Source organism: Colius striatus, chromosome 11 (assembly GCF_028858725.1).
Source record: "Colius striatus isolate bColStr4 chromosome 11, bColStr4.1.hap1, whole genome shotgun sequence".
Classification (NCBI taxonomy): Eukaryota; Metazoa; Chordata; class Aves; order Coliiformes; family Coliidae; genus Colius; species Colius striatus.
Genome location: NC_084769.1, coordinates 24,893,285 through 24,918,903, shown reverse-complemented (window position 1 = coordinate 24,918,903; position 25,619 = coordinate 24,893,285). Strand labels below are relative to the sequence as shown.

The 25,619-nt window shown below is 44.8% G+C and overlaps 2 protein-coding genes across 2 annotated transcripts in view; both read right to left on the bottom strand.

Moving 5' to 3' along the window:
• Positions 1-10,802, bottom strand: part of MTX2 (metaxin 2) — a 39,390-nt gene extending 28,588 nt beyond the window's left edge. Inside the window, 2 exon segments of the mRNA XM_062005169.1 lie at positions 10,650-10,713; positions 10,716-10,802. Of these exon segments, the coding sequence (XP_061861153.1) occupies positions 10,650-10,713; positions 10,716-10,766 (115 nt within the window). The 5' untranslated portion in view covers positions 10,767-10,802.
• A 13,560-nt stretch (positions 10,803-24,362) lies between these two features.
• Positions 24,363-25,210, bottom strand: LOC133626341 (homeobox protein Hox-D1-like). The gene is made up of 2 exons (XM_062004520.1): positions 24,790-25,210; positions 24,363-24,634 (listed from the first exon to the last, which is right to left on the bottom strand). Exons 1-2 carry the CDS (start codon positions 25,208-25,210, stop codon positions 24,363-24,365), a joined length of 693 nt encoding a protein of 230 aa, XP_061860504.1.
• Between the last annotated feature and the right edge of the window lie 409 nt (positions 25,211-25,619).

Genomic DNA, 25,619 nt, shown 5'->3' with positions numbered 1-25,619 from the left:
AGAAGAAACTTAGTCTCATACCTGGGTAACATCCACATCCAACACGATTACTTACAAGTTGCTAAACATTATACAGCAAACATCAAAACAATCGGCAGGAAAAAAGTGATCCCTTTTGGTTTCCCAAGACCGGTGCCTTGGGGAGACCTGATGCTTACTATGTTCTACACTTAGTTACCCAAAGAAAACTACATGAAAAGCAATCCTACAGACTCCAAAAGGAAAGAGGATTACTAGTTGCTTGGTGTTTGGATAGATCAAAAAGAAGCATATGATCACTTCGGTCTCTTTTCATCAGACACATTTGCAAGTAGCAGTACATTGATTAAAAATAAAACACTGGGAATTGATGTGTTTCTTTATCCTTATTACAGGAAATCAGTGGAAGGGTGTATTTTGAATAATACAGTGAAGCTGCAGCCACTTTGGAATCAAACTAGTTAAAAATATATATCTTATACATTAAGGTTGATCAATAAAGGAAGTACGAGAAAGTTGTGAATTAGCCTGAGACCCACCAGTTCAACTCACCCATACTGAGTACAGATCAATTTCATGTAATTGGCCTGATCCTGTAAACTAACAAGGGCCAAGAAAAAATGAAAGCATCAGCAACTCTGGTCTGCTGACAAAGGACCAAAAAGTGTTTCATAGTGCCTTGCCAAATGAAAACTGACTTTCACAAAAGTTAAACATTATGCATTAAATCATGCATTAAATAATTACATCATTCGCTTAAATCCATCCCAGGCCTCCTTCACAGAAATATTACAATTCAGATAAATCACGACTGTTCAGTAATTATTGATCAAGCAGACTGTCAACGTAAAGACTCAATCTCAACAGCAATTCTCAAATTTGAGTTTCCTGTGGCTGTACCACTAAGAGAATCAGCATGCGACATGACTGCAGCAGCCACTTCACAGGACATCATCTGCTTCTTCACCCCCCAAGCAAGCTATTAATTGTATGCATTTAAGCATTAGTCCAATTCTGCTACTGTCTTTGGGCTGACTTTCCATGATGTACACATCTAAGTTTCAACCCTCCAGGGAGCTCAGCACACTCATTGCTATGGGAGTCCACAGGAAAGAGATGGCTCAGCATCTCTGTACTGGCAGGATCACACACACCTCCCCCATCAGGAGAGTAGGCCGAAAAAAATCACAACAAAATCAAATCCAGAAATAAAAATTGTTCCTGAATCAACATCTGCATTTCTTCAGGAAAAAAAAAAAAATCACAGTGTGCCAGCTAAATGACCTCAAAAGATTTACTTGTAAAGTAATGAAAATCTGGAGCTATTTTTCTTATTCCTGATAAATGATGCATCTTGAAGAAGCTCTGTAATTCTTAATTATGGCTTTTTATAGACCTCTAAATCAATCCCTTCCCTTTGTGCTACTTAAGTCCCTTGCATTTCTTTGGCCCTGACTCAAGATGTGAAACTTGAAGCACAGGAGCTGTGAAGACTAAGACAGTGGAGGTATGACACTCATGAATGCCTGATGTTCCATACTGGACTGGGGCATTTTTTAGACGTGGTATCTACATTAGTATGCTTTAAATCAGTCCTCTGAAAGCTTTCTTAGATTGAGACTCCCTCTTCTCTGAGCAACTTGTCCTCCAAGGATGTTTGGCAGATAGTCTGTATACAACTTCTGCAAAGTGCCTCAAGGAACATTCCATTTTCTCATCCACTGCACCCCTACTCTGTGCCACAATAGAAATCCTAGACATCTGTCCCATCAGATAAGACCTCAATATCCCACACCTGCTCCAAAAGCTGCTCCCCATATATACAACTCCTGCTCGCCCAGCCCTGGCCCTTCTGACTTTTTTAAGGGCTCCTCTTTCATTCTCTCTTTTCTATCTTGCCCACAGTCCCAAGGACGGCAGCACCAGGAGACACAAAGTGATAACAACAGAGACTCTCTGTGCCGGAGACTTGCAAAGGGGCAAGAGCTGAGATCTCCAGGTAGAAGAGCTCTGCAGCGTAGAAATGCAAATAGCACTGGTGTAGTGGGCCAGCCAAGCATTGCCACTATGCTGCTTTAGGGCTCACAGTGTTTAACTCAGCCCAAAGCAGACAACGGTATTTGCAGTATCACCTCTCAGAGGCTCTTCCTCATCTCTGGGAAAAGCTGCAGACTCTCTGCTTCAAAATCTGAAAATGTTTATCCTGTTCTCTTAATCATATCCTCACAGTCTTCCTCATTTCTTTTGCAAGACTTTCAGCAAATGTACTACAATGCATCCAGAGCTTCTCCAATATGGCATTCAAATGCAAAAAAAAAAAAGCAAAACAAACAAAACCCCCCCAAACATACATGGAGTTGGACTTTGGAAGTTCTTGCTTGGCATGCAAGCAATATCTTTTCTTCAATTGCACTAAACAGCTAGAAGGTAGAAGTGTTAAAAATTCCCATCTCTCAGCATTTTTACTTTCCAATTCAGTATGTACATTCCAGTTTTTTGGTTGGGCTTTTTCCTACCCAAATGAGACTAGTATAAAGTTTTCCTACATTCTTTGCAGCACCACTGTAATTTCTTTCCTTTGCCATTTCCAGTCCTCCTCAGGTATTTCATAGGTTTACTACTACACGTAATTTCTTCTGATGTGTATTAAAACATTAACATTCATGTGACATCAGAAATAAAAAATGTCAGAACCTGATATGGGCTTTCTCTCTGTCCTCCCCATGGCTTGCATGCACTTGCAGTTTCCCACTCACTTTCGAAAGAGACAGGTGAAAATGCTCAGTAGCACAGCAATATGTGACACCTGTTCAACTAGAGCAAAGTAAGACAGCAATCAAGCTCTTTCATTCGCTTGTTTCCAAAAGAAAGCAGCTCATAGGATCCAAGCCTACAGGAGAAGATCAAGTTAGTATCTGAGAACAGTCAGAGAACCAAGCATCCAAGGACCACAGAATAGGAGTGACAGAAGAAAAATCTGATTTTCCTGGTTCATCAGGAGGAGGATGTGGATGAGGCCTTCTACAAACAGCTGGGAGCTGCCTCACAATCACAGTCCCTGGTCCTCATGGGGGACTTCAACCACCCTGATATTTGCTGGGATAGCCACACAGCCAAGCACACGCAGTCCAGGAGGTTCCTACAGATTGTTTACGATAACTTCCCATCACAGGTGATTGAGGAACCAACAAGGAAGGGTGTGCTGCTGGACCTGGTACTGATGAATAGAGAGGGCTTGGTTGGGGATGTGAAGGTTGGAGGCAACCTCGGCTGCAGTGACCATGAGATGGTAGAGTTCAAGATCCTGCGTGGAAGGGGCAGAACACAAAGCAGGACCGTGACCCTGGATTTCAGGCGAGTCGACTTTGGCCTCTTCAAAGATCTACTTGGACAGATCTCATGGGATATGATTCTAGATGGCAGAAGTGCCAATGAGAGCTGGTCAATCTTCAAGCACCGCTTCCTCCAAACCCAGGATCAGTGTGTTCAAACGCACAAGAAAGAAGGAAAAGGAGGTAAGAGGCCTCCATGGATGAGCAAGGTTCTGCTGGGACAACTCAGGAAGAAAGCAGCCACCTATGAGAGGTGGAAGCAGGGGCTGGCTGCTTGGGAAGAGTATAGGAACATTGCCAGGGCATGCAGGGGTGCAACTAGGAAGACTAGAGCCCTTCTAGAATTAAATTTAGCCAGGGATGTTAAGGACAGCAATAAGCCACTTTTCAAGTACATCAGCAGCAGAAGGATGGCGAGGGGTAATGTTGGCCCCCTGCTAAATGCTGAGGGTGCCCTGGTATCTGAGGATGCAGAGAAGGCCGAAGTACTGAATGTCTTCTTTGCTTCAGTCTTTACAGCCAAGGCTGACCCTCAGGAAGCCCAGTCTGGCAAGGATAACAGGATGGCCAGGACAGCAGAGGGCTTGCCCTGGGTAGAAGAGGAAGAGGTTAAAGATTAGTTGGGCAAGCTTAAGGCTCATAAGCCAATGGGTCCTGACGGGATGCATCCCAGAGTGCTGAGGGAGCTGGCTGATGTGATTGCTCAGCCTCTCTCCATCATTTTTGAACAATCATGGAGGACAGGTGAGGTGCCTGAGGACTGGAGAAAGGCCAATGTCACACCAGCTTTCAAAAAGGGCAGGAAGGACAACCCAGGAAACTACAGGCTGGTCAGCCTCACCTCCATCCCTGGAAAGGTGATGGAACAACTCATCCTGAATGTCATCACTGAACATGTGAAGGATAAGGTGGTTATCAGGGGGAGTCAACATGGCTTCACCAAGGGGAAATCCTGTTTGACCAACCTGATAGCATTCTATGAGTGCATAACCAGCTGGCTAGATGAGGGGAGAGCAGCGGATGTCATCTACCTTGACTTCAGCAAGGCTTTTGACACTGTCTCCCACAACATCCTCATCAGAAAGCTCAAGCAGTGTGGCTCAGATGAGTGGACAGTGAGGTGGATTGAGAGTTGGCTGAATGACAGAGCCCAGAGGGTGCTGATCAATGGCACAGAGTCGAGTTGGAGGCCTGTGGCCAGTGGACTTCCACAGGGATCGATTCCGGGGCCAGTCTTGTTCAACATCTTCATCAACGAGCTGGATGATGGGACAGAGTGTACCCTCAGCAAGTTGGCTGATGGCACCAAACTGGGAGGACTGGCTGATTCCCCAGAAGGCTGTGCTGCCATTCAGCGGGATCCCAACCAGCTTGAGAGTTGGGCAGAGAGGAACCTCATGAGGTTCAACAAGGACAAGTGCAGGGTCCTGCATCTGGGAAGGAACAACCCCATGCACCAGTACAGGCTGGGGGTCGAACTGCTGAAGAGCAGCTCTGCAGAGAGAGACCTGGAAGTCCTGATTGATAATAAACTAAATATGAGCCAGCAATGTGCCCTTGTGGCCAAGAAGGCCAATGGCATCCTGGGATGCATCAAGAGTGTGGCCAGCAGGTCAAGGGAGGCTCTTCTCCCCCTCTACTCTGCCTTGGAGAGGCCTCATCTGGAGTACTGTGTCCACTTCTGGGCTCCTCAGCTCCAGAGGGACAGGGAAGTGCAGGAGAGAGTCCAGTGCAGGGCCACCAAGATGATTAAGGGTATAGAACATCTTTCATATGAGGAAAGACTGCGGGAACTGGGGCTGTTTAGTCTGGAGAAGAGGAGACTGAGGGGAGATCTTATTAACATTTCTAAATATCTAAAGGGTGGGTGTCAGGAGGTTGGGACATCCCTTTTTTCTATAGTAGCTAGCAACAGGACAAGTGGAATGGGATGAAGCTGGAACACAAAAAGTTCCACTTAAACATAAGAAGAAACTATTTCACCGTGAGAGTGACGGAGCCCTGGCACAGGCTGCGCAGAGGGGTTGTGGAGTCTCCTTCCTTGGAGGTCTTCAAGACCTGCCTCGACATGTTCCTATGCGACCTGATCTAGGTGACCCTGCTTCTGCAGGGGGGTTCGACTAGATGATCTCTAAAGATCCCTTCCAACCCCTACCATTCTGTGATTCTATGATTCTTCAATGTCATTTCTCTATGACCTCATGAGCTGAATAGTTAGGCTCCTAAACAGCACTCATATTCAAATCATTCTACAGCTGATGAGAGCTCACTTGCAAATCAAACTGGACAAAATCAAAATATGTTTTACTTTTCATTTACTAATGTTATTCTTACTTCCAAAGCAATCTCATTTCTGACATGAGAAAAGAAGATATTACTGTAGTAAAAAACATGTAACAATAAAATGCTGATTAGAGAAAGACTGCTCAGTCTTAATAGAGCCAGAAACAACTACAGAAGCATACTCTATTATAAACTGTAATTATATTGCTCCTTAAAACAAGAAATAACAATATTTCAAAATGAAATATGTCCTGTACTATAATTGTGAAAGTCATTTTTCCCTGACCAAAAAAAAAAAAAAAAAAATTAGCTAGGCAATCGACTCAAAGGAATGGTTCAAATCAAGTAATTATATGTGTCTGAGCACAAATTGACAACAGCAGTTTAGCAGACTTGATCATGGAAACTGAACAAGAGTTAAAGAGATTCCTCTTAGCTTGATTACAGGGAAAAAAAAAAAAAAAACATATGTAAAAGAACACTGTAAGATAAAATCATACAGCCTGGCAAAAAGAGGCCATTTGATAATACAAAATTTGACCACAAGCATCTCTGAAGCAGGTTTAAACAATCCGTGCCACAGACAACCTCTTACTAAGCAAGAATAAGTGAGGTTTTTTCACCTTACACGTGCATGAAACATTAGCATTTTCCTACGCCCATTTCAATGCACAAAATGAACAGACAGTTTGAATTTTACATCCTTATGTGCAGGAACAATTTAGCTGGTCAGGTTTCATTTCCTATGTATTTGTACTCAGCTAAATTGCAGCTTGTCTCAATACACAGAACATGCACATCAGAGATTTATTTTTACTTTGGCATGTGACACTGGAGGTAGACTCACCAAGAATGTAAAATATCTGAAGGCAGAGGGCATCTGTTTCTCAAACTGCATTCGTTTCCCTTAGTACTAAAACTAGCCTAAGACTCTTCGACGTAATGGTAATAAACAGAACTAGTTTTCTAGAGATGAAAGGACAAACGAGAATATTCTTTTCTCTCTTTTGATGACTGATCTAAAACTAATGTTTTGGAGGAAGAAAAGGAGAGTATATCAAGCAATTTAGTGATCAATTAAACATCTTTTCAACAATTTTTTATAGATGATTTGAGCATCTATTTGAGCAGTCAGCTTCTCAAAACTACTAGAGTTAGAAAGATTAATGTTCTGGACCATTTGAAAGCTGGCACTCCAATTCTTCTTACAGTATAAACACTCATTTCCTATCCCATTAATATGTGATTGATGCTGAGCAACTCTAAACAAATTCTCTACCATATGATCCAATTAATAATTTTCTACAGTTCAGAAATAGATTATTTAAAACATGACATAACATGCCTGCAATTCACAAAGCTATGGAAATACTTGCTAATTATTCCCTGCAACAGAGCATCAGCCTCTTTTTATTTCTGAATAAGCAAACAGTTGAATGGCCCTAAAGCAAGTGTTTTACCCAAAACATTATTTAGTCCATTTTGTATTTGATCATTAATGCACTACAGCAGCTCTAATGCTCAGCATGAATGAATGTTGCACAGAGAGCGTGTTGAATTACTGCAGCAGGGCAAGCAGGCTGTCCAACTGACGGTCACAGAATGGCTGAGGTTGGAAGGCATTTCTGGAGGTCCAAGGTCAGCTGCAGCCACCCAGGTCCATCTCCAGTTCAGTACTTGAGCATCTCCAAGGATGGAGACTCCACAGCTGTTCTGAGCAACCTCACAGTAAAAACAAGTTTGTATTACGTTCAGGTGGCATTTTTGGTGTTTCAATTTGTGCCAAGACAGCAAAGATGCATATCAGAACAAAAAACATAAGGTATGGGAAAGATGAAAGTAGGTAGTATGGGTTTTATTTAAACAAGACATTTCTAATATACGTAAGTCACTGTGTAAAAGTTGTAACTCTCTTCTCTACTAAACCCCCTCTCTGGGGTGATTTTCTTTAAATACCTGCATGCAAACACCCCATACTTCATAGCTGTTCCATGTCAGAGCACCAGTAGCTCACTGCAGCCACCAGGACAAAGTCATCATCTTCATAAATCACAGAATCTTAAGAGTTAGAAGGGACCTCAAAGAGAGTCCAACCTCCCTGACAGAGCAAGCTACCTAGAGTAAGTCACCCAGGAACTCATTCAGGTGGGTTTTGAATATCCCCAGAGAAAGAGACTCAACAACCCACTTGGGCAGCCTGTTCCAGTGATCCGTCACACTCACAGTGAAGAAATTCTTCCTTCTTTTTCTTTGGAACCTCTCATGATCCAGCTTATACGCATTGCCCCTAGTCCTATTGTTGGATATCACTGAGAACAGCCTGGCTCCATCCTCCTGATACTTGCCCTTTACATATTTGTAAACGTTAATGAGGTTACCCCTCAGTCTCCTCCAAGCTGAAAAGCCCTAGTTCCCTCAGATGAACAGGACCCTCAGTAACAATACAACCAAACTTCATTTTTTACAGACATGGAAAAAAATCTCAACCGTCTTTACATTTCCACCCATACATAACAGGCCGTATTCACAACTGCAGATATGGGCATAAAAATGCTATTAAAACAAGTGTTGTTGTTAAGTGGTGGGTTTTTTCCCTTGCAGATACACCATTTTTCTTCCTCTCAAGTACTGCTACATTTGCAGGACATTTATACCTTCCTAGTATCACAATGAAATAGTCTCTGTGTCTTTGCACTGTCTCAGGAAATCTAAAAGTGGGATGGGTACTGGCCAAGATCCTGGATAGCTTTTTCTTTTTACCCCCCTAGAGAAATCTTCCATACAAACAAATTGAGTGATTTTGCCATTATTTCATTTCACTCTGGGACTAGCATGTAATACAGAGGAGCTAGGAAGGCCACGACCCACTGGCAAAGATATTTTTTATTTTCAAGTCAGATAACTGCTTTTGACACCAATTCGCTTTTGGGAAAGCAAAGGTAATGTCATAATTTTGTTTTAAAGAATGATTCAGGGGACAAGTCTGCAACAAGGATTTGTACTGTATCTGGAGTCATAGTAACTAGCTGGATATCCAGCAGAAGTACAAGATTTATAAAATAAGTACCAACCCTTTTTTCTGCCTTGCAAAACAGAGTATTGACAGTATTTTTATTAGATGTCTACATATTACTTTACCTAAAAAAAAATTAAATGAGCATTGCTTAACCTGTGACCATGCTACTGTTTTAAGCTTCTTAAATCATAGAAAGGTCCAGAAGTTTTTGAGCAGCTTTGAGGCCCTCAAAGCACCACCTTAACAGTACAATGGTTAACATGTAAGTCTGAAACTGGTACAAGCAGCATGCAACTGCCTGGAAAAGAAGGCAAGAACCTCTCCAAGAACAGAAAAAGAATGCTTCGGCAAGGAAGGACATAGACGGTTGTTGCAGAGCTTTGTCTTCTTGTTTCCAGTTTTTTGAACACACACGTTTCTTATGATATACTTAATTTGGATCTCTCATTGCTGTATTCCATGACAATTTGCTTGTTTAGGAAACTGTTGTGGCGAAAAAAAAAAAAACGCTTTCAGTAGCACTTTCACTAAAGCACTTTCAATAACACAGCAATGAGATGCCTACATACAGTATACGTTTGAGTTTGCATTTGTAATTCCAGAAAAAAAGAAGTACCAGCAAGCTGTCACTCTAGAATATTCATAAAGGTCACAGAGCTGAGGAATGCAGCAGAATCAACATCTACTCATATATATTATTACCCTTGTCCTTCACAATGTAAATAAAATATCCCCAAGAGATCATAAAGGCTAGTAAATGGTATAACACAATGCTGATTTTGACTGTTTCCCACATCCAGAGGGCTTTGGCCCTTAAAACAACCACAGCTTGTGCTAACATCTATGAATTAACGAATACCAACCCAAGCCTGTCTATGGGTGCCTCTACACACCCAGGTTCAAGACCCACTACCCTCATTTTACCTACTAGACAAGGGCAAGCCTGCTCTGGAAACTGAACATTTAGGGTAGATAATCCACCTCAGGCTCTTAAGCTGGGGCCTCTGCAGAGTGAAGATCCAGCTCCTGGCTTCCTCCTTAACAGGTCAGTAGAAATTAAAATAGTATTCCTTTGCAGTATTTTTTGCTTGTGAACTTGTGTAGCAGCAATAAATTAGGAATAAAGAATAACAAGAGAAACTGACCAACACATTTATTTTGAGTGTGCAACAAACTAAATGCATTTTAAACTTGCTAGCTAGGAATTATGTGAGGCACATGATTTTTCACAGGCTTTTTTTTCCTTCACATTAATATAATTTTTTGCTAAATAACTCCACAGTGATATAGATTTCTGTTTTAATACAAACCTTACATGGCCCAGCTGCAGTAGACCACAAGCACACTAAAAAGTGGCAAAGGAACCCTTAACACTCCTCAGCTTCACAGGAGCAACCTGGGAAGCTCTGCACGCATTCACGGTCAGCAGAGAGAAGGTGGCAACACACTGAGCAGGGCTCAACGCCAACTGCTGAAATTCTAAATACGGTGTGGGTTTTTTACTGACCACTCAAAGTGCAAGAAATAGTTGTAAAGACAGAGAAGTTACCAAAGCAAAGCGACGAGGCGCCCTAACACGGCTGGGGCTCCAGAGGCCCCGTACACGCAGGAGCAGTCTCGGTGACCGCGCTGGGCCCCTCCATGAGCGTTGCGCGGAGTGACCTGCTCCAGCCCCACAGCGCCAGGCGGGAGACACCACGGGCAACGCGCCCACGGCTGCGCTGTGTGCAGCACCCAGGCCCGCGGGCCGCCGTTCATCTTCGCCGCCGCCCCATCCCGCCCCGAAGCATGCATGGCCGGCTCGCTCGCAGGGCGCCTCGGCCCTGTCCTGAGGGGTCACCCAGAGAAGAAGGTTGGGGGGGGAGGGTGCGGCGGCAGTTTGGCTCCGCACTGCCGCGGGATGGTCCCTGCTCCGCCGGCGCCCTCAGGCCGCCGCCCGGAGCGCAGCGGCCGACAGGAAGCGAAGCCCGGCACGGCCCGTCCCGCAACGTTCCGCCCGTGGCCTTCTGGGCAGTCACCCGCCCGCCCCCGCCCCTCACCGGCCAGCTGAGTCACGAAGGCCTCCGCCACCAGCGACATGTCCCGGCGGGCAGGCTGCGTCAGGCCGAGGGCACACACAGGAACTGACCGCCGCGCCGCCGGAGCAGCAACTGCATCCGGGGCCCACCCCGCCCCCGCCGCCCGGGCGGGGCCCCGCGCACGGTAACCCGCGCCAGGAAACCGGGAGTGCTGCTTGTGGTCGTCCGGAACGGCCTGTCCGTTCTTGCAGTGCTCGGTGAGGAGAGGAGCGGCACTAGGAACGACATTTATTCATAAACCAGTGCTTGGGCGCTACTCGCCCGCTCTGCCGTTAGCCCAGCCTGAGGAAAAGCCCCTTCGAGATGGCATCCCGTGGCAATGTTACTGACAACTGTCACTGCTAATGAGCCTCTCAACTTGGAGATACAAGGGTAGTGAAAACAGGACTCCGGTCTGTCAAATGGTAGGCAGAAACACTGGCCAATATCCTGACAGATGAGAGTCACAGAATCACAGAATGGTAGGGGGCGGAGGGGACCTCTAGAGATCATCCAGCCCAACCCCCTGCTAAAGGAGGTTTGCCTCGGTCAGGTCACACAGGAACGCGTCCAGGCTGGTTTTGAAAATCTCCAGAGGAGACTCCACAACCTCCCCAGGTAGCCCGTTCCAGTGCTCTATCAGTCTTAAAGTTTCTTTTCATGTTCAAGGGAACTGCCTGTGTTCCAACTTGTGCCTGTTACGCCTTGTCCTGTCGCGGGGCACTGCAGAAAAAAAGACTCACCCCATTGACACCTGCCCTTTAAGTGTTGATAACGTCCCCCCTGTCTTCTCGAGACTTAACAGCCTCAGGTCTCACAGCATTTCCTCGTGTTTACCATAATTTATCATAAACCTGTGTGTTGTGATGCGATCTTGGGGTGATTTGGGCACAAATGTACTCAGCGTGCAGCAGTAAAGGCTGTGACCAGGGAGTAGTGATGTGTGTTACTAAACTTGCAGGAGATGCCAAACCATCCAGCACTGTAAAGGTGACTGGCTTCTGAAACATTGCAGGCACTTCAGATTTACTTTAGTAGAAAAATGAACTAAGTATATGCATAAGGATAACTGCAGATGTTTTGTAGCTCTTTCTTGGTGGCGTATCATGCATGTGCAGCTTAGGCTACATGGTCCTACAGAGAGAAGTCAGGGCCAAGGCTGAACTAGACCAGTAGAGCAACATCAGGAAAAAAAAAATACAGTGTCTCAGACAAAATTCCTAATCACAGGGATTTTCTGCTGTTGATGGAAAGTCAGCTTAACATGCTGTGTGTGACATGTAGAGGCAACAACTAAACTAGCTGAAAGATGCAAGTTCAGACTATTTTATATCACTTCTATATGAAAGAATCCCAGCAGGGTTTTTTACAGGTTAGTTGTGTTGGTTTGTTTTGTTGCTTTGTTTGTTTGGGTGTCTGATTCGGTATAGGAGATAATGCTGTAATCAGCTTTAGGGTCTCCCAAGAGAAGTGACTCAAGCCATCTTCAGTTCCTCTGCCATTCATCTATGTGGAGCTCCAACATATGTGAGTGCTTCATCCCATTAAAACGAAGTTAAAGACATTCTGCTTAAAACAGTGTTTTCAGGATTGGGAATGCAGAAACAAAAATCTCCACCCCATCTCCTGTCCCAGAGAATGGAGCCTGAGCATCATTGCCACATGTCACAGGCATGGGTTGAGCTCCGCTGAGTTTTCCTCCTGTTTTGACTATTTGTTTGGATTTGTCAATAGATTTCTGTTGAGATGTATTTGTGGATAATTGCTGGATTACTTCCTGATTTCTGATCCTTGACTTGGTGTGCATTGTCCTCCTCCATTTCTGGAGATGAGCTCTTTGTGTCAAACATCTCTACAGAGATACCTCCCTCTTTAATTGGGTGCTAATGTGGAGTTGGCCTGGCTCATGCATAGTTCATGCTCAACCTTATCAGAGCAACTTGTGCACCACGTCTTGTATGTATACATAGTCTACACACAGAATATCTTTGTTAGCAGAGTATCTTGTAGGAAATCCTCCAGGGATATCTCCACTTATGATAGTGGCAGTGACACCAACTCCATCACCACCTTGACCTTTATTTGATTTGCCACTCTCCTCCCGTAGCTTTTTGAGGAAAATTGTTGCTCCTGTGAGCCTGACTTCCTGCAGGGCCTGTGTGTAAATCATTTCTTCAGCTGGCCACACCATTAACAAACTTCCTCTGGTAATTCTTGCTCCACCGCATGGAAAGCTCCCCAGCTTTCACCAATTTTAAAGGCATAACAGGAGATCCCAAGGTGCAAGTCCTTCTAATTTCAGCTGAGAGAGAGGGCTGCATTTTCAGATAGTGTTTCAAGGGAAACTAAAAGGCAGAATTAGGCTGCCCTTGGACTTTGTATTTCATAAATCAACTGGAGTAGATCTAGCAGAACCATTACCCTTTAAAAAGGTTCTCACCTTACACAGGCATGCCTGAAAGATGGAGTACAGTTTTCTCATAGCCCATCTCTCCACATGGGCTACCTTTACCAGCTAAGGTATTAATTGCTGGGGTTAAACTGTCCACTGAGGAAACAGGACTAGGTCATATGTACATACACTCCATTTTAAATAGAATAGAATTTGAACAAGATTAACCTTCTGCCAAAGGAAAAAAAAATAAAAGAGACTGTTCTTATTAGTTCCCTTCATGTTATTTGAGAGCTTGTAGCTTGTATGTTTAATTTGTATTGTTCTGTTGTTCCCTGTTAATGTTTAATAAATTGTATACCTACCAGTAGGGCATACCTATGGCTGCAGTCTGAGTCCTTTGCAGATAGAACTGTTAGGAATGTTTTTACAAAAGGAACTGGGAGATGGCAATGAAACGCTTTTGGTCTCCTGCATTCTTTTTAAGCTTTTTGCTTTTTAACATGTCCACTGTTGCTCTCCATTCAAATTACAGTCTAGTTGGCCACGTGTATGACAGGACATAAGATCAAACAAATCACCAGAAATCAGAGATATTCAAAGAAGTTTCTCCAAATTTGAGTTCTGCTAGATCTTATGTGCAGTTCTCAAGTTTATGAGGCACATTGTAGGCTAAGTCCAATTTAAGGTAGATACAGTGGTAATGTGTGCCAAACACTGATAGCAAACACTTCTCTTTGGAGCACTGTTCAGGCAGTAGAGGAGACTGCAGAGTTGTTCTGTGTTGCGGTTTGACCTTTCTTCATCCCAAGACAAGCAACTGAGGCCATATGCTAATCTCAGATCTCATCAGAACACTTTCTCAGCACACAAGTGGGGACGCCTGCCCAAACTGCTGCTATTTCCATAGAGCGGGTCTCTAACAAGTCAGGGCTTTCCAAGACACAGAAGGAGTACTGACAGTCATACATTCAGTTCAGAATGGTTCTCTGAAAGAGTGCCATGCAGAAATTTCACTGAGGGAAACTCTGAAGACTGCTTGTGTGGTACGGCTGGTGTTTGAGAACAGGCCAAGTGGTAGCAAGAGACAGCAAACAAACTGGCACTGAAATGCCTGCTCCTCCCCTGGCCCATGGCCAGGCTGCCCCTCTGGTGTAACTCAGGGCATCCTGGGGACTGCTCTGCATTATGCTGCCTGTCAAGTGTCTTTAAAAAGCTATTATGGCTGCTGGGAATCTTTGCAATGAAGGAAGACTTGAGTAAGTCTTCCCCTGCCAACATATCCAGTGCCAGGCAGCAGCGGGAGGGTGTTTGTAGCATGACTTTGTGCCAGAGGTTCTCTGTACACTAAACAGTCTGGCAAAATACACAGAGCAACAGAAACAGATGTATCTGGACTAGCCTGACCAAATGGATCTCACAGGACATTCAGTAGATCTTTAATGCTTGCCTATCAGCCATCCCATGCAATCCACTGTTCTTCAGTGTGAGGAATGGCAGCAAAATTGCCCAAGTATGAGCCAAGTTGCAAGTTTTTAGTTACATGCACAATCTTGTGTTTACCAGGAAATAGTTTTATATGAAAACCTGAACTCAAAATTGAGACCAAACTTTCACCTCTGCAGCTCCTGTGCACTTCCTTGGGAAGCTGGCATGTATATCTTTTGGTAGCATCCATGACAAAGTGAGTTGGGTTTATGGCCGTTCAAGTGTATCTTACAATAGATTTTTACACTATGATAAAGTTAATTGCATGTTTCTGACAGTGTTATCTTATTTCTGTAATCAGGTAGATGCAGATTTCAGTCTAATAGTATAAACAAGAAAAGGTACGATTTCTAGGAACAGGCTTGTATAAAAATGCTACAGTCAGAGTATTAACACTAACCACTTTGCACTTATGGAAGATACTGCATACTTCATTGACAATTCCAGATGATGCATTTCCAACAACCCTCATGAGGGCAGAAAGAGTTTTCATAGTTTTAAGAGGCACAAGAATAGAAAACAAGGGATCTCAAACTGAATAAAAGCCATTAGAGAAATTATTTTCTCCTCTTTCTCACCTCTTTTCATGCCTTCTTTTATTTGGCAGGGATGACAAGTCTATTTTAGCACGTCTGTCATCTTTGCAGCTGCACTGATCAGGCATCAAAGCAGTTGTGCAGAAATCCCAACTTGACTATTTTAATCACTGAAGGCATTACCAGCCCCAAGGCTCTTGCATATCCCTGTCATTTGCAGCAGCTGCTGAGGAAGCTTTTCACATGCTCTGAATTAACTAAGATCTTCAAGTCAGACTTGATCTTTTGAGCTTTACCTAAACTTTTAGGGGAGGGGGGAAGCTCCACAGGTTGTCAGGGCAGGGCAAAGCCTCTGCAGCCACAGCCCATCCCAGTGCTCTCAGCCCAGGGCATCAGGCACCTCCATGGGAGCAGAGACATGAATGGTCAGGGTCCCACTAAGCAGGAGCCATGGCTAAACAGAGAGACAGTTTCTGTGGGCTGAGCTTTAAACAGATCCCTTGGGCCAACGTGCAGGGGATGGAGGAGGTCCAGAGGGGGCTTCTTAGGCCCATCAATGCCCCCACGACCCCAACAGTATTTCAGCTGCACACAGAGCGTGTTTCTCCATGCAAGTGATGGATTTAGAGCAATAGCTATTAAGTTTCTCACAGTCTGTGCTATATGGGATGAGGATTTGGCTTTTAAACAAAATATCTGATCAGAGAGGACTGGAAGCAGGAGCTTCCAGAAGGCAGATGGCAGCTTCAACAGGACTTTGCCCTAGTTTCCCTGCCTTTGCTATCACATAGGTCCACAATGCCTTCTTCCCCCGCCTTGGCAAACTGACTCTACCTTTAGTTCCTTTGGATCCAACCTGCTGCCTTAACTGGCTGCTTCCATACTTGTCTATCTTTTTTTAATTGCTAATGTGCCAGACACCAACAAATCTTTTTTCAAAGCCTGGATCAGGGCTGCACTGTCAAAACAGCACAAATGTCATAGAATCGTAGAATCATAGAACGGTAGAGGTTGGAAGCAGCAATCATGACTCCGACTTGCAGTAATGATGGCTGTAGAAGTTCTTCCTGATGTTTGTATACCTCATACTGCAGAAAATCCTGATCCATCTTGTTAATGAAAGTAAGAATAATTGTTCACAGTTTGACTGTAGGCACTGGTTAGGCAAGTCTTCTCAAACTCTAAAGATGTTATCTGGAAAATTAAGGAGCTGCAGTTGAACTCAGTTTCTGGACAAGTGTGGTAAATACTGAGGAGGTTTATTAATTCATCAAAGCTCCTTGTGAGGGGATTTAAATCCTTCTCTGCAGGCCACCATAGAAAGAATTAACTTTCTCCTTCTTGTAGAAATGATCACAACTGCCTACCCTGCATAGAGGGAAGAGGCAGCTGTAATGAATTATTTATCTGTGGCACACTGTAAGAGGGATGTGCTGTGATTAATTGTAGAGCTGGGCAGGAAATGGTTTCCTTATCCCAAAAGGTTTTTGAGATTAAAAATGTGTTGCTGTTCCACACTGGGATAAAACCAAAACCCCTTTAAAAGATCTTAAAAGTAGAAAGCAAGACCCACCTACAAAAAAAAAAAACCCACAACTTATCAGGTGTATGTGCAGGGCTCTCTTGCAACATGAAAGCCCAACAAAAGATGTTAACACCTAAGAAGAAAGTTTGGTAGATAATTCATGGTGTCCAAACCACCCCATTCAACCTCCATATCCTTGTGGAGGAAACCATTGCTAGGGAGGAAACCAACAAGCTGGAGCAGGGACATGACCTTTGCTGATCTCATGTGAATGGTGCCTCTGCTGAGCCAGGATGGGGCTTGACTCCTGGCTTTTTGTGCTGTCTGTCTCAGTTGAGCAGAAGAGTCATGACTGGTTCTACCTGATTGCTTGTTGCTCAGAGAAGCAATCATCCCTTGTTTATACTGACTTTGCTGTTTTTATGGATAAATGTTGCAGATCTGAGTGATCTGTTATAAACATTTTGCTTTCAGATAGGAAATCCTTTTTAAAAAAGCTTACATGGAATTAACTTCTTATTTTCTGAATCATTTTCCACACATCTCACAAATAAGAAGCTTTTCTTTATGTTTGTTGTCAAGACTTTCAGTTTATATACGTAGCCTGACCATATAAGAGTGCCCTGCCATATTTTAAGGGACACTGAGAATAGATTCACTAGCTATGACATAGCAGAAACTTCAGAAGTTGAACCTACTCCATCTAAAATCATTCTTTTGTTCCATAAAAGGAACAGGAAAAAGCTTTGTTATGTCTTCCTTAGAGCTATAGAAGTTCATACTTGACATAGGTTCTCCCCAGGGTGCAGCTGTGGTAGGAAAAAAAATTACGCTAACTGAAATAACTTGAATGCATATAGTTTAAAACCATATGGACTTTTTAGTAGTGGGTATGAGTTGGTGAGGCTGGGTATCTCCTGAGATTTGTGAGGAGACATGGCAGATCAGATTGACTCTTTTCCTGGCATCAGTAGAAGGGTGTGAGGAAAGCACCATGTGTCTCCTTTGGTCTTTTTTGAGACCAAACAGACAGAAATAAAAAGTAGTGCACTGCAAAACTTCAGAACATTTTGCAATGAATAGGCACTCTGAAGCTTTTTGAACACTGGGACACAGAAAAGGAATGCCTGGATGAGAAATATTTTGAGCCACGTGAGCCAGATTCAGTTTCCATGAGTGTGTAAAATTCCAGCCTAGTCCAGCTAGCAGCCATTGGTAAGCATGACATCCACAATCCATTACCTCCTCTCAACTCCCTGAAGGCTGGCAAAAGTTACAAGAGTAATGTTGTTAGAATCTGGAGCCTTCTTAGTTAGATGTTCAGAATGAAATGTCTTTAGTAAAATGAATGCCTGGGCTTGCCAATATATCTCAACTCTGGTACAGAAGACTTACACTGATGAGTCAGATGGCCAGTCAGCCTGGACTATCAGCATAGTTGAATGCAGATAGGACCAATGCAGAACAAGCCCTGAGACAGCCAAGCCCAGCAAACATGAGTAATCAGTGGCATTGCTTGTAGGTCCCATGGCCAGTGGGGAGGCTCAGGCCTGTGGCTGACCAGAGCTGTAGGAAACAAGTTGCAGGCTGGCAGTGACCACAGATCTGCATGTCCCTGCCTGAATGTGACTTGCCGATGACACCCAGATATGCCATAGCTTTTTTATTAAATATCATGGATTTTAACTTTAGGGGGGAAAAAATCTTCAGAAGAGCACTGGAAGCTCTTCCAGTTCTTGAAAGCACAGCCGTCTGCCTCTGGAGTGGGTGAACTCTGTCGCAGGCCTTAGATCACAAGTGACAGACACACAGCACCACAGACGACATTGACAACACACAGACAAAATGCAATGCTTTTTTTTCCCCTTTTTCTTTCACGTTTATTATTAGCCTCAGAGCCATGATAGTCCTTTTCTCATGTGGCTCTTGCTGTAACAATTCACACCTGTGAAGTCCCAAATCAGATTACCAAATCTATTTGATTTGGTACTACATTTGAAAATCAACCAGAAGCACCAGGTGGTCCATTTCTGAAGGGAGACGTGACAATAAGAGTGTTCAATAGTCCTGCCTCTTTTCTTTTTTGTTTTAAACTGTCTGCCTGGTCACATTGAAATGAAAGTCACAGTGTTCACAGCACTGGTTATAATCAAAAAATTTTACAAATACTTACAAAAGCTTGGCCCTATTGGAATACATCACCTTTTTGCATGCACGATGTTTTGGTGTCTAGTTTCTCCATCAGGAAAAAAACAGGTCTGATAACCCATTGGTGTCATGTACCTGCCCCTCTTCTGCTCAGATGAATTTCTAATGGAAAGATAAACGTTTTTTATTGATAGGCTTTTAACACTCTCTGGTAATTATCATTGGATTTGATACACTCAGATGTTGAAGAAAGTGTTACTCCATATAAAAGGTGTCATTTATAAATCCATAATGGGGGGAGAGAGGGTAAAAATAACTATTCTGACATCTATGCTTAACATATGGGTCTGATACTAGAAATTGCCAGAATTAGAAACTTTCCATCATCTGAGCAGTAACTGTACAAAATCTGATCTGACTAGTTACTAAAAAATTTAGTGTTATTTTTATCTGTTTTCAAATACTACTTCAAACTATATTGTGTTTAATCTAGCTTACTTGTTAAAGGAACATAAAAAGGGACATTAGGAATGTAAATTTAGAGATGAAAAGTAATGGCTGGGAAGCCTCAGCTCTCAGATTCTCCTCCTCTACTGTTACCAAAATCATATTACTGGGACACAAATGTTTTTCATAGGCTGTATGGGCAGAAGGAATGGTTCCTTTTGCCCAGCAGAAGCAGCTCTCATGACCCACATAAGGGTCATAAGACATGATAATGACATCCTGGTTAAAAAAAGCCTCGATTTCCAGAACATACTGAAATTTCTTGTGGTTTAGTATTTGTAATACTATGCTTTCTGATGAAGTGTAGTAAAAAAATCCATTTTCCAGGTTTTGGGAAGTCTAATAGGATGGATGGTAGAGAAGGAACTGGTTGTACCTGTTCATGTATTTGTTAGTTTACTGAAACTGCTGTCTTTCAATCTGCTAACCACCAAGGGCTGTTGCCTTTTGAGAAAACAAAACCATGAGAAAAATAAAATTGTTTAAGAAAAAATACCGGTTTTGAAAAGCTCTTTTGTGGGCCAGTGGTCTAATTTTCTTCAGTGTAAAGGAAGCCTTGTCCTGCTTACAGATAGTTCTCAGGACTATTTGTAAAATCTATTTGTAAAATCTATCAGAGATTTTAGCACTCTGCACAGGCATAAATTTAAGCCAAAGAAGATTCACATGTTGCACAGCTGAAGGTTTCACTTGGCTCAAAAACAGCAAATGGTTTGTAGATAAAACTAAAATACAGTAAGACACTGCCTCTGGGAAGGATCTTTTCCTGTATATTACCCAAAATTGTTTGGGGGCATTCTAAAGGTATGGTTGGGGAAGGAGGTGAACAACATTGTTGCCACAGGGAGCAGAACGATTTGTCATTTGATTCAACCTTTCTTTCTTTCAATACTGTGCCTTTCCCTGGCCAAAGGCTCATCTGGTTCACTGACATTAGGCAAAGTCATAAAGAATGGTGTCTGAGATTGAGTCAGTCGCATATACACATAGCTGTATATGTAGCCATATACTACCAGTGGAAAAGAACATGTTTCCCTGAAACTTCAGCCATGTCTTCATGATAGATGGATAACAAACACATCTTGTTTGGGATTTTTCTCCATACTTCTTTCTCATCTTTCTTGATTGTTGGGGATTTGCAAGTGTTCTCAGGATTTGCTTGGAATTTAGGCTAACGGAGCAGTGCAGGACAAATCATAAGTACGATTTATTAGCTGATTAAGACAAGCACTTGGAACTACAAGGAGGTCTTTTCATTTTGTAAGTTTGCCTGCAAAGGTTTTTCTTAAAAGAGGTAACAGTCTGTTCTCCTCTACTAATAATCTGTACCGTTTCATGCAAGAGACACCATTCCAGGTTTTACCAATAAATAGAGGAAATGGCACACTTTTAAAAGGAGATTAAAATGTGGTGATTGAGTTGCCTATTTTTGTTTTCTGGCTTACTGCTGTGTTCTTTCATGCTCAACGTAAACCTGTATATGCAGATTACAACACGAAATTGAGCGATTCGGTCGACCCTTGGCAAAGCATTCCCGGTGCTGTACTTGCAAGCAGTAACACACTCCTTCAGTTCCAAAGCAAGCCTTGATTCTTGCCTAAGCTTGGTTTTCAGAGAAGCGTGTTTTTTCTGTTATCACATATATCGAAAGGATATGAAATCTCTGCATTCACATATACGGCTTAGGAACAATAATTTTACAACTTTTTTCTCCTTGGAAGCTTTCCAAATCGATACTTTTGTACTGTTTCAGGCAAAATGAGAACAACATTAAAAAAATAATTTTGTGCATGTCCCTTTGTAGCCCGTGGCCCCTTGAGCAATAGTCAGTAGGCAAAAATTAATATGTGACTGAAACAGAATGGTCTTTCTGTGGATTCTAATGGTGTTTAGAGGAAAATAAGGCCAGAAAATAGTATTTTCATAATTTGTGATAAAATATATGGTGGTGAGTATCTACCAAAGCAAGTCTGGAATATTTTGTTCCAACTACAGTGAGAACTGCAGCTTATGCTTCTACTTCTATCTGCCTAACCTAAAACGTTGTTTCCAACTGCTAGGCATCAAATTGAATAGCTCTTGGGATTAATGTTAAATGAGTGAATCTTAGACCTTAACTACCATTTATTTGCCTGATATGTGCACTCATGTATATCACAGGCATTTTTAATTAATTATTCAGGAATTGGCACATGACTTGCATTAGCTCCTTCCTCTGGGTATCTTGCTGACAGAACAGTGCAAAGGAGCAATATCTAATCCTCATACAGCTAAAATTGTTTGTGAAGAAGAAAACTGGCCCTGTCATGTGAGCAGAAATTATATGTAATACTAAGTACCAGTTCTTAAGACAGAATATTGTTGTGTTCATAGCAGCAAATTGACTGCCATAAAAGAGTTGTAAGGTTTCATCTTAATTTGCAAGTAAATCTCTATATATTCAGTCTGTGTCATTTTGATGGATACAGAACTGTGCACTGCTACAAGGCCAGCACATGTATTTATTTATTCAGGAAAATATACTGCATGAAAACATTCATTATAAAAGACAGTGCGCTCTAACAGCCTGATCCAGCACCACTGAAATCGATGAGAATCTTCCTTTTCATGTTGGTAGCACAGGAGCATGCCAGCAGGAAAACCTTCCTCTGGCCTCAAGTGCCTAGCACAAATGTCAAAATCATTAGGAAAATAAAAGGCTGGCAAACCAGCAACCCCATAGACATGTGACAAATTTGGAGGCAACTGAAAACACAGCTGTTTGCTAAAGTTTGCGTGTGAACCATATGCTTTTAGAAAGATGAGGTATTCTGGCTACGAGTCTATGCTTGTCATTTAAAAAAACAAGGAGTACTAACTGGAGACTTGGTAAAAACACACCTTAAAAACAGCTGGAAAGGGTTGGTTAGCAGACAACTTGCCCTTAATATTCATCTGGAAGAAAAAATTTTATTTACTTGAATTTTCATTAATTCTCCCAGATTTTGCCTTATTCTGCTTTACGTATCATCTTCTCAAGAAACAGGTGGCAGAAGTATTATTTCCTATTTTTTAATGAATGATCAGCCTGCGCTACAAATGCTTGTTTGGTGTGGTTACTTTAATAAGGAAATGCAAACCACATATTTTTGTTGAACTAGTTTCACACAAGCACTTCAGCCCTGAAAATTTTTCAGCAATAACCCACAAAGTGAATTAGACAGTGGGACATGAACCTTAACACTAGATACAGAACAAAACATGTCCCTGTATGCATGCACAACCATGAGCCTCTGACTCTACTGTGTTCTCCAGGTACTGTTGGGATATGAGTGTAACCAAACGCTTCTGTCTCGAGAGGTCCTCTCGCTCAGATGCTCACTGCAGGGGCACTCATCCCTTTAAGGACAAGGCATCTCGCTTAGCTGTGGCCCTGCTGTCACAGTATCAGCCCAATATGCCTACGCAACTTTTGGGAGCACACTGTTTCCCAGGGCTCCCATCAATCTCTGCTGGAGCTGCCATCCGTGGTGGCTTCCCAGTCCCTCAGCAGAAGTCTTCATAAGAAAGCCTGTAAGCAGAGAGGCACCCTGAGGAATCCAAAGTATTACAGAGAATAAGTATCCCTCACATTGTGGACTTTCTGCCTTGAGGCATCCATCTTCATCTTTCAGTTTCTTTTGCCCAGCAAGCATCCAACAAAGACCAACAACTGTTGGTGTTGATAGCTGGCTTCCAGACAGGTCCCCTGAAATCCATCTCCCCTGGTGCTACAATTTGTTCTTCACCCCAAAGTTCAACACCCATGAGAAATCCAGAGCAAAGAAGGAGTTGTCCAAAATCAGTTTGTCTCACAAATTAAAAAACAATCACCTCAAATCCAGATGTCATTCCTCTCCACATTGATGTTATGCTTTCCCAGTCACAGGCAGGAAGAGTCTAAACTTGGCTCCTTTGTCCACTTTGACACTGTAATTATACTTTTCGGAAAGATGGAAACAGGAGAAGTGAGGATCACTGTTTTGCGCTTGTATGGGGTAATCAGTATTTGTCAGTCGTTGTCACTCTTTTTGAACAAGTACCCCAAGTGAAAGACCCAGGAATTCTCTTGATGTTTTACTGGCTGAGGTCTGTGGTCAAGCATCTTTCTGCACTTTAACAGCCCTTGAGGTTTTGCATGTGGTAAGATGTGTTGCAAACTGATTTAACATGATGCATTTCTTTAATGGTAAGATAGAATCGAGCCTGGGAGAGCTGGATCATCTGAGAGTCTGGTTCTAGATGCTTTAAGAGGCTTTATACCATCTTGTCCTTGCCCAGGCACGGGTGAGAGGTGCTGGAAGCCAACAGAGTGGCTACTGGCCAGTCCCAAGCAGCCCAGAGCATCTGCAAGGAAAATTGCAGGACCTCTACAGTTTGAATGGGAAGAGGTGCTCCTTCTAACACTTTATTTCATTTAGAACCTTCCCTTATAGTTACTAAGCAGATTTTGCACTAAATTGGCCACCTCAGGAAAAAGGACAGTTACAAATGAGGAACAAATACAAGCATAAACAGCCTATTTTTTTTTGCAGTAATTTTGTGAAGGATTGGGCAGAAGACAAGGACACTTTTTTTCTAATAGGAATCTTAGACTCATAACGGTAGCAGTGACCATCCTTGTCCCTTCCCATACAAGGAAGTTTTCTGCTTTCCTCTGCTCTGCCTTGTCAGGGCTTCCCCCCTCCCTGAGCCATGAATTCTGCCTGAGCCTGTGTCTCACTAAATGTAAAATGAAGAAGGGGTCGGAAGCTTGGAGCAGCCCCTGCCGTGCACCCACTGCCCCGCAGACCGAGAGGAGCTGCTCTCTGCTCTCCCTGGAGAGAGCGGCAATCCTCACTAGCCGTCAGCTGCATCAGCCCGCTGCCTCGGCCCGGCTCCAAACCCAGCAGAAGCGTTTCGGGCTGGTACCTTTCCCCGAATCCTCATCAATAAAACTGCAAACGAATTCCAATAGGAAAACCAGCCAAGCTGCTTCGCCACGGCCCCGTGTGAGACGACACCTCGACTGCCCCGCCTGTCGCAGCTTCCAGCCCAGCCTCGACGCCCCCGGCAGAGCCCTCGGTGGGAGCAGCGGGGCCTCAGGCGGGACCGCCGGGGGCACCCGTGGGCGCGGCGGCGGGGGCGGCTAGTGCCTCCCGCTCCCGCTTCTTCTGCTTCATGCGGCGGTTCTGGAACCAGACTTTCACCTGGGCGTCGCGGAGGCACAGCGAGCGGGCCACCTCGAGGCGGCGGGACCGTGACAGGTAGCGGCTGAAGTGAAACTCCTTCTCCAGCTCCGTGAGCTGCCGTGTGCTGAAGCTGGTGCGCGCAGGACAGGCGGGAGGTTCCCCCCCGCACGGCGCCGCGCCGCCTGCAACGCCGAAAAACATCGCGCTTCAGCGAGGACAGGGGCAGAGGCACGGAAAGGGGCAGGGGAAGACAGCGGGGCAGGGGCCGGGGCAGGAGGGGGGCAGTGAGGAGCCGAGATGGGAGCAGTCCCCGCCCGCGCCCCGCCGCCCCACTCACTTCTCCCGGGCGGGCTCCGCTTCGCTCGCATCCACTCGAAGGTGCGGGGCGCCGCCGGGGCCGGGGAGCCGGGCGCGGCCCCGGGGCAGGGCGAGAGGCGCCGCAGCCCCCTGCCGCCCGCGCCGGGACAGGGGCAGGGGTGGCCGGGCTGCGGCGACGGGAGGCCGCTCCCGGGGCAGATCGACGTGGAGAAGCCCAGCGGCCCGGCCCCGCACGACGGCCGGTAGCCGGGGCCCGCAGGCGTGGGGGAAGCGGCCCCGTAGCCCGCGGCCCCCGCGCAGGCAGGTGGCGGGGCAGGCGCGGCGCTGGCCGCGGTGCCGAGCGCAGAGAAGGCGCCGTACTCCCGGCGGGGGTAGGGGGACTGCGGGGCCCCACGGCACAGCCCCTGCGGGAAGGCGAGAGAAAAGTATCCCAGGTCCATGGCCCGCGGGGCACCCCCCCGCACCCCGCCGGGGCAATATTGCCCTGATACGGGGCCGGGAGCGGGGCGGCTCGTACCGCCCCGCGGCCAATGGGAGCCCGGCGGAGGGAGCCTGCACCGGGGGTCCCGGGCGCCACCGGCTCCCATGCCCACGCCTGGCTGCCCAGGGCCGGCGTGGGACCGCGAGTGGACTGCCCCACCGAGCCGCCCCGCTACCAGTCCCGGAACAGGGGTTCCGCTCACTTCGGAGCCGCTTGCCAGGAGTTCGGAGAGTGGGTGAGCCGGCTCTGGCCCGCTTTACGAGCTCCCGTCACCCGGAAATTGTGCCTCCTCCCCTTACCCCGCAGCCTGTCAGGCCCCCGGAGGCTCCCACGGGAGCCCACGCAGCCCGGGCGAGCAGTCGGGGGCG

What these genes read in the sequence shown, in the direction of transcription:
- LOC133626341 (XM_062004520.1), bottom strand. Translation starts at nt 25,210, where the DNA reads ATGGACCTGGGATACTTTTCTCTCGCCTTCCCGCAGGGGCTGTGCCGT. An exon ending in GCGGAGCCCGCCCGGGAGAA is followed by an intron (nt 24,635 to 24,789) that starts GTGAGTGGGGCG and finishes TCGGCGTTGCAG; the next exon opens with GCGGCGCGGCGCCGTGCGGG.